The sequence below is a fragment of the Schistocerca serialis genome, chromosome 7 (genome assembly GCF_023864345.2).
Source record: "Schistocerca serialis cubense isolate TAMUIC-IGC-003099 chromosome 7, iqSchSeri2.2, whole genome shotgun sequence".
Taxonomy (NCBI): Eukaryota; Metazoa; Arthropoda; class Insecta; order Orthoptera; family Acrididae; genus Schistocerca; species Schistocerca serialis.
This window is the reverse complement of record NC_064644.1, coordinates 477,259,844-477,268,560: the sequence shown is the minus strand read 5'-3', so window position 1 is coordinate 477,268,560 and position 8,717 is coordinate 477,259,844. Positions and strand designations below refer to the sequence as shown.

At 37.6% G+C, this 8,717-nt stretch overlaps 1 protein-coding gene across 1 annotated transcript; it reads left to right on the top strand.

The window, feature by feature from the left end:
* The first annotated feature begins 4,335 nt into the window (after nucleotides 1–4,335).
* Nucleotides 4,336–5,215, top strand: LOC126413156 (LWamide neuropeptides-like). Its single transcript, XM_050083051.1, has 2 exons — nucleotides 4,336–4,865; nucleotides 4,963–5,215. Exons 1-2 carry the CDS (start codon nucleotides 4,336–4,338, stop codon nucleotides 5,213–5,215), a joined length of 783 nt encoding a protein of 260 aa, XP_049939008.1.
* Nucleotides 5,216–8,717: the final 3,502 nt, after the last annotated feature.

Below are 8,717 nucleotides of genomic sequence, written 5' to 3'. Positions count from 1 at the left end.
GGATCGTTCGTGATTAATGCGAAAAACGCAAATAATGGAAAAACGCAAATATGGGAAAAACGCAAATATGGGAAAAACGCAAATATGGGAAAATCAGAAATTCGCAAATATGGGAGAAAAGAATATTGTGGCACAATTTGACTAGAAGTAGGAATCAGTTGGTAGGATGTTTCGTGAGTAATGCAAAAAACTAAACTATGAGAAAAACGCAAATATGGGAAAAAGCAAATATGGGAAAAACGCAAATATGGGAAAAACGCAAATGTGGGAATAATGCAAATGTGGGAAAAACGCAAATATGGGAAAAACACAAATATGGGAAAAATGCAAATATGGGAAAAACGCAAATATGGGAAAAACACAAATGTGGAATTAACGCAAGTATGGGAAAAACGCAATAATCGGAAAATCAGAAAATCGCTAATATTGGAGAAGAGAATATTGTGGCACAATTTGACTAGAAGAAGGAATCGGTTGGTAGGATGTTCGTGAGTAATGCGAAAAACGCAAATATGGGAAAAACGAAAATAAGGCAAAAACGGAAATATGGCGAAAACGAAAATATGGCAAAAACGCAAATATGGAAAAAACGCAAATATGGCAAAAACGCAAATATGGAAAAAACGCAAAAATGGGAAACACGCAAATATGGGAAATACGCAAATATGGGAAAAACGCAAAAATGGGAAAAACGCAAAAATCGAGAAATCACAAAATCGCAAATATGGCAGAAGAGAATTTTGTGGCACAAATTGATTAGAAGAAGGAATCGGTTGGTACGATGGTGCGTGAGTAATGGGAGAAGCGCAAATATGGGAAAAACGCAAAAATGGGAAAAACGCAAAAATGGGAAAATCGCAAAAATGGGAGAATCGCTTATATGGGAAAATTACTAGTATTGGAATCTCGCAATTATTGGAGAATCGCAAATATGGGAAAAACGATGATATGGGAATAACGAAAATGTGGGAAAAACGCAAATGTGGGAGAAACGCAAATGTGGGAAAAACACAAATGTGGGAAAAACGCAAATGTAGGAAAAACGCAAAAATTGGAAAATCAGAAAATCGCAAATATGGCAGAAGAGAATTTTGTGGCACAACTTGAGTACAAAAAGGAATCGGTTGGTAGGATGGGTTCATGAGTAATGGGAAAAACGCAAATATTGGAGAAACGCAAATATTGGAGAAACGCAAATATGGGAGAAACGCAAATATGGGAAAAGCGCGAATATGGGAAAAACGCAAATATGGGAAAAACGCATATATGGGAGTAACGCAAATATGGGAGAATCGCAAATATGGGAAACACGCAAATATGGGAGACACGCAGATATGGAAAAAGCGTAAATAAGGGAAAAGCAAATGAAATGTGAAAAACGCAAAAAACGGAAAATCAGAAAATCGCAAATATGGGAGAAAAGAATATTGTGGCACAATTTGACTAGAAGTAGGAATCAGTTGGTGGGATGTTTCGTGAGTAATGCGAAAAACTAAACTATGGGAAAAAAGCAAATATGGGATAAACGCAAATATGGGAAAAACGCAAAAATTGGAAAATCAGAAAATCGCAAGTATGGGGGAAAGAATTGTGTGGCACAACTTGACTAGAAGAAGGAATCGGTTGGTAGGATGGTTCGTGAGTAATGTGAAAAAAGGCAAATATGGGATAGACGCAAATATGGGAAAGACGCAAATATGAGAAACACGCAAATATGGGAAAAACGCAAATATAGGATAAACGCAAATATAGGAAAAACACATATATGGGAAAAACGCATATATGGGAAAAACACAATTCTGGGAAAAACGCAATTCTGGGAAAAACGTAAATATGGGAAAAACGCATATATGGGAAAAACGCAAAATGGGAAAATCGCAAATATGGGAAAATTACTAGTATTGGAATCTCGTAATTATGGGAAAATCGCAAATATGGGAATAACGCAAATATGGGAAAAACACAAATGTGGAAGGAACGCAAATATCGGAAAAACGCAAAAATCGGAAAATCAGAAAATCGCAAATTTGGGATAAGAGAATATTGTGACACAATTTGACTAGAAGAAGGAATCGGTTGGTAGGATGTTCGTGAGTAATGCGAAAAACGCAAATATGGGAAAACGCAAATATGGGAAAAACGAAAATATGGCAAAAACGCAAATATGGAAAAAACGCAAATATCGGAAAAACGCAAATATCGGATAAACGAAAATATCGGAAAAACGCAAATATCGGAAAACGAAAGAAACGGGAAAATCGCAAAAACGGGAAAATCCCAAAAATGGGAAAACCATAAAAATGGGAAAATCGCAAGTATGGGAAAATCACTAGCATTGGAATCACGCAATTATGGGAAAATCGCAAATATGGCAGAAAAGAATTTTTCTCACATCTTGAGTAGAAGAAGGAATCGGTTGGTAGGATGGGTTCATGAGTGATGGGAAAACGCAAATATTGGAGAAACACAAATATGGGAGAAACGCAAATGTGGGAAAAACGAAAATGTGGGAAAAACGCAAATGTGGGAAAAACTCAAATGTGGGAAAAACGCAAATGTGGAAGAAACGCAAATGTGGGAAAAACGCAAAAGTGGGAAACACGCAAATGTGGGAAAAACGCAAACGTGGGAAAACGCAAAAGTGGGAAAAACGCGAATGTGGGAAACACGCGAATGTGGGAAAAACGCAAATGTGGGAAAAACGCGAATGTGGGAAAAACACAAATATGGGAAAAACACAAGTATGGGAAAAACGCAAATATTGGAGAAACGCAAATATACGAAAAACGCAAATATGGGACACACGCAAATATGGGAAGAACGCAAATATGGGAAGAATGCAAATATGGGAAGAACGCAAATATGGGAAGAACACAAATATGGAAAAACACCAATATTGCAAAATCGTAAATATGGGAAAAATGCAAATATGGGATAAACGCAAATATGGGAAAAACGCAAAAATTGGAAAATCAGAAAATCGCAAGTATGGGGGAAAGAATTGTGTGGCACAACTTGACTAGAAGCAGGAATCGGTTGGTAGGATGGTTCGTGAGTAATGCGAAAAAAGCAAATACGGGAAAGACGCAAATATGGGAAAGATGCAAACATGAGAAACTCGCAAATATGGGAAAAACGCAAATATGGGATAAACGCAAATATGGGACAAACGCATATATGGGAAAAGCGCATATATGGGAAAAACACAATTCTGGGAAAAAAGCAATTCTGGGAAAAACGCAAATAGGGGAAAAACGCAAAAATCGAAAAATCACAAAATCGCAAATATGGCAGAAGAGAATTTTGTGGCACAAATTGATTAGAAGAAGGAATCGGTTGGTACGATGGTTTGTGAGTAATGGGAAAAGTGCAAATATGGGAAAAACGCAAATATGGGAAAAACGCAAAAATGGGAAAATCGCAAATATGGGAAAATTACTACTATTGGAATCTCGCAATTATGGGAAAAGCGCAAATATGGGAATAACGGAAATATGGGAAAAACGCAAATGTGGGAAAAACGCAAATATTGGAGAAACGCAAATAAAGGAGAAAGGCAAATAAGGGAAAAACGCAATTATGGGAAAAACTCATTTATGGGAAAAACTCAAATATGGGAAAAACGCAAATATGGGAAAAAGGCAATTATGGGAAAAACGCAAATATTGGAAAAACGCAAATATCGGAAAAACGCAAATATCGGAAAAACGCAAATATCGGAAAAACGCAAATTTCGGAAAAACGCAAATATGGGAAAAACGCAAGTTTGTGAAAAACGCAAATATTGGAGAAACGCAAATATACGAAAAACGCAAATGTGGGACATACGCAAATATGGGAAGAAGGCAAGTATGGGAAGAATGCAAATATGGGAAGAACGCAAATATGGGAAGAACGCAAATATGGGAAGAACGCAAATATGGGAAAAACGCCAGTATGGGAAAAACGCAAATATTGGAGAAACGCAAATATAGGAAAAACGCAAATATGGGACATACGCAAATATGGGAAGAAGGCAAGTATGGGAAGAATGCAAATATGGGAAGAATGCAAATATGGGAAGAACGCAAATATGGGAAGAACGCAAATATGCAAAAACACAAATATTGCAAAATCGTAAATATGGGAAAAAAGCAAATATAGGATAAACGCAAATATGGGAAAAACGCAAAAATTGGAAAATCAGAAAATCGCAAGTATGGGGGAAAGAATTGTGTGGCACAACTTGACTAGAAGAAGGAATCGGTTGGTAGGATGTTTCGTGAGTAATGCGAAAAAACCAAATATGGGAAGAACGCAAATGTGGGTAAAACGCTAGTATGGAGAAGCGCAAATATGGGAGAATCTCAAATATGGGAGAAGCGCAAATATGGGAGAAGCCCAAATATGGGAGAAGCGCAAACATGGGAGAAGCGCAAATATGGGAGAATCGCAAATATGGGAGAAGCGCAAATATGGGAGAAGCGCAAATATAGGAGAAGAGCAAATATGGGAGAAGCGCAAATTTGGGAGAAGCGCAAATTTGGGAGAAGCGCAAATTTGGGAGAAGTGCGAATATGGGAGAAGTGCAAATATGGGAGAAGCGCAAATGTGGAAGAAGCGCAAATGTGGGAGAAGCGCAAATGTGGGAGAGGCGCTAATGTGGGAGAAGTGCAAATGTGGGAAAAACGCAAATGTGGGAAAAACGCAACTGTGGGAAAAACGCAAATGTGGGAAAAACGCAAATGTGGGAAAAACGCAAATGTGGGAAAAACGCAAATGTGGGAAAAATGCAAATGTGGGAAAAACGCTAATGTGGGAAAAATGCAAATGTGGGAAAAACGCAAATTTGGGAAAAATGCAAATATGGGAAAAACGCAAACATCGTAGAAACAGAAAATCGCAAATATGGCAGAAGAGAATTTTGTGGCACAACTTGAGTAGAAGAAGCAATCGGTTGGTATGATGGTTCGTAATTAATAGGAAGAATGCAAATAATGGAAAAACGGATATATGGGATAAATGCAAATATGGGAGAAACGCAAATATGGGGAAAATGCAAATATTGGAAAATCGCAAATATGGGAAAATCGCAAATATTGGAAAAACGCAAATATCGAAAAACGCAAATATGGGAAAAACGCAAATATGGGAAAAAAGCAAATGTGGGAAAAACTCAAATATGGGAGAAACGCAAATATGGGAAAAACACAAAAATCGGAAAATCAGAAATTAGCAAATATGGGAGAAGAGAATTTTGTGGCACAATTTGACTAGAAGAAGGAATCGGTTGGGAAGGTGGTTCGTGAGGAATGCGAAAAACGCAAATATGGGAAAAACGCAAAAATGGGAAAAGCGCAAATATGGGAAAAGCGCAAATATGGGAAAAGCGCCAATATGGGAAAAACGCGAATATGGGAAAAACGTAAATATGGGAAAAACGCAAATATGGGAAAAACGCAAATATGGGAAAAACGCAAGTATGGGAAAAAAGCAAATATGGGAAAAACGAAAATATGGGGAAAACGCAAATATGGGAAAACGCAGATGTGGGAAAAACGCAAATGTGGGAAAAACGCAAATGTGGGTAAAACGCAAATGTGGGAAAAACGCAAATATGGGAAAAACGCAAATATGGGAAAACTGCAAATATGGGAACAATGCAATAATGGGAACAACGCAAAAATGGGAACAACGCAAAAATGGGAACAACGCAAAATGCGAACAACGCAAAAATGGGAAAATCGCAAAAATGGGAAAATCTCAAAAATAGGAAAATCATAAAAATGGGAAAATCGCAAGTATGGGAAAATCAATAGCATTGGAATCTCGCAATTATGGGAAAATCACAAATATAGCAGAAGATAATTTTTTTCTCACATCTTGAGTAGAAGAAGGAATCGGTTGGTAGGATGGGTTCATGAGTAATGGGAAAAACGGAAATATTGGAGGAACGCAAGTATGGGAGAAACGCAAATGTGGGAAAAAACGCAAATGTGGGAAAAACGCATATGTGGGAAAAACGCAAATGTGGGAAAAACGCAGATATGAGAGAAACACAAATATGAGAGAAACGCAAATATGGGAAAAACGCAAATATGGCAAAAAAGGAAATATGGGATAAACGCAAATATGGAAAAAACGCAAAAATTGGAAAATCAGAAAATCGCAAGTATGGGGGAAAGTATTTTGTGGCACAACTTGCCTAGAAGAAGGAATCGGTTGGTGGGATAGTTCGTGAGTAATGCGAAAAATGGCAAATATGGCAAAGACGCAAATATGGGAAAAACGCAAATATGGGAAAGACGAAAATATGGGAAACACGCAAATATGGGAAAAACGCAATTTTGGGAAAATCGCATATTTGGGAAAAACGCAAATATGGGGAAAACGTAAAAATGGGAAAAACGCAAAAATTGGAAAAACGCAAAAATGGGAAAAACGCAAAAATCGAAAATTCACAACATCGCAAATATGGCAGAAGAGAATTTTGTGGCACAAATTGATTAGAAGAAGGAATCGGTTGGTACGATGGTTCGTGAGTAGTGGGAGAGGCGCAAAAATGGGAAAAACGCAAAAATGGGAAAAACGCAAAAATCGGAAAATCGCAAAAATGGGAAAAACGCAAAAATGGGAAAATCGCTAATATGGGAAAATTACTAGTATTGGAATCTCGCAATTATGGGAAAATCGCAAATATGGGAAAAACGCAATTGTGGGAAAAACGCGAATGTGGGAAAAACGCAAATGTGGGAAAAACGCAAATGTGGGAAAAACGCAAATGTGGGATAAAAGCAAATGTGGGAAAAACGAAAATGTGGGAAAAACGAAAATGTGGGAAAAACGCAAATGTGGGAAAAACGCAAATGTGGGAAAAACACAAATGTGGGAAAAACGCAAATGTGGGAAAAACGCAAATATAGGAAAAACGCAAAAATCGAAAAATCAGAAAATCGCAAATATGGCAGAAGAGAATTTTGTGGCACAACTTGGCTAGAAGAAGGAATCGGTTGGTAGGAATGCTTCATGAGTAATGGGAAAAACGCAAATATTGGAGAAACGCAAATATTGGAGAAACGCAAATATGGGAGAAACGCAAATATGGGAGACACGCAAATATGGGAGAAACCCAAATATGGGAGAAACGCAAATATGGGAGAAACACAAATGTGGGAAAAACACAAATATGGGAATAACGCAAAAATTGGAAAATTAGAAAATCGCAAATATGGCAGAAGCGAATTTTGTGGCACAACTTGGCTAGAAGAAGTAATCGGTTGGTAGGACGTTTCGTGAGTAATTGGGAAAAACGCAAATATGGGAAAAACGCAAATATGGGAAAAACGCAAATATGGGAAAAACGCAAATATGGGAAAAACGCACATATGGGAAAAACGCAAACATGCGAAAAACGCAAATATGGGAAAAACGCAAATATGGGAAAAACGCAAATATGGGAGGGACTCAAGAATGGGAAACACGCATATATGGGAAAAACGCAAATATGGGAAAAACGCATATATGGGAGAAACGCAAATATGGGAGTAAAGCAAATATGGGAGAATCGCAAATATGGGAAAAACGTAAGTATGCGAAAAACGCCAATATGGGAAAAACGCAAATATGGGGAAAACGCAAATATGGGAAAAACGCAAATATCGGAAAAACGCACATATGGGAAAAACGCAAAAATCGGAAAATCAGAAATTCGCAAATATGGGAGAAAAGAATATTGTGGCACAATTTGACTAGAAGTAGGAATCAGTTGGTAGGATGTTTCGTGAGTAATGGGAAAAACGGAAATATTGGTGAAACGCAAGTATGGGAGAAACGCAATGTGGGAAAAACGCAAATGTGGGAAAAACGCATATGTGGGAAAATCGCAAATGTGGGAAAAACGCAGATATGAGAGAAACGCAAATATGAGAGAAACGCAAATATGTGAAAAACGCAAATATGGGAAAAAAGGAAATATGGGATAAACGCAAATATGGGAAAATCGCGAAAATTGGAAAATCAGAAAATCGCAAGTATGGGGTAAAGTATTTTGTGCCACAACCTGCCTAGAAGAAGGAATCGGTTGGTGGGATAGTTCGTGAGTAATGCGAAAAAAGGCAAATATGGCAAAGACGCAAATATGGGAAAAACGCAATTTTGGGAAAATCGCATATTTGGGAAAAACGCAAATATGGGGAAAACGTAAAAATGGGAACAACGCAAAAATTGGAAAAACGCAAAAATGGGAAAAACGCAAAAATCGAAAATTCACAACATCACAAATATGGCAGAAGAGAATTTTGTGGCACAAATTGATTAGAAGAAGGAATCGGTTGGTACAATGGTTCGTGAGTAGTGGGTGAAGCGCAAAAATGGGAAAAACGCAAAAATGGGAAAATCGCTAATATGGGAAAATTACTAGTATTGGAATCTCGCTATTATGGGAAAATCGCAAATATGGGAAAAACGCAATTGTGGGAAAAACGCGAATGTGGGAAAAACGCAAATGTGGGAAACACGCAAATGTGGGAAAAACGCAAATGTTGGGAAAACGCAAATATAGGAAAAACGCAAATATAGGAAAAACGCAAATATAGGAAAAACGCAAAAATCGGAAAATCAGAAAATCGCAAATATGGCAGAAGAGAATTTTGTGGCACAACTTGGCTAGAAGAAGGAATCGGTTGGTAGGAATGCTTCATGAGTAATGGGAAAAACGCAAATATTGGAGAAATGCAAAT

Bases quoted from the DNA above. Each gene is read 5' to 3' on its own strand.
- LOC126413156 (XM_050083051.1), top strand. From the start codon at position 4,336: ATGGGAGAATCTCAAATATGGGAGAAGCGCAAATATGGGAGAAGCCCA. The intron at 4,866-4,962 runs GTAGAAACAGAA...CGTAATTAATAG, and splicing joins ATGGGAAAAACGCAAACATC to GAAGAATGCAAATAATGGAA.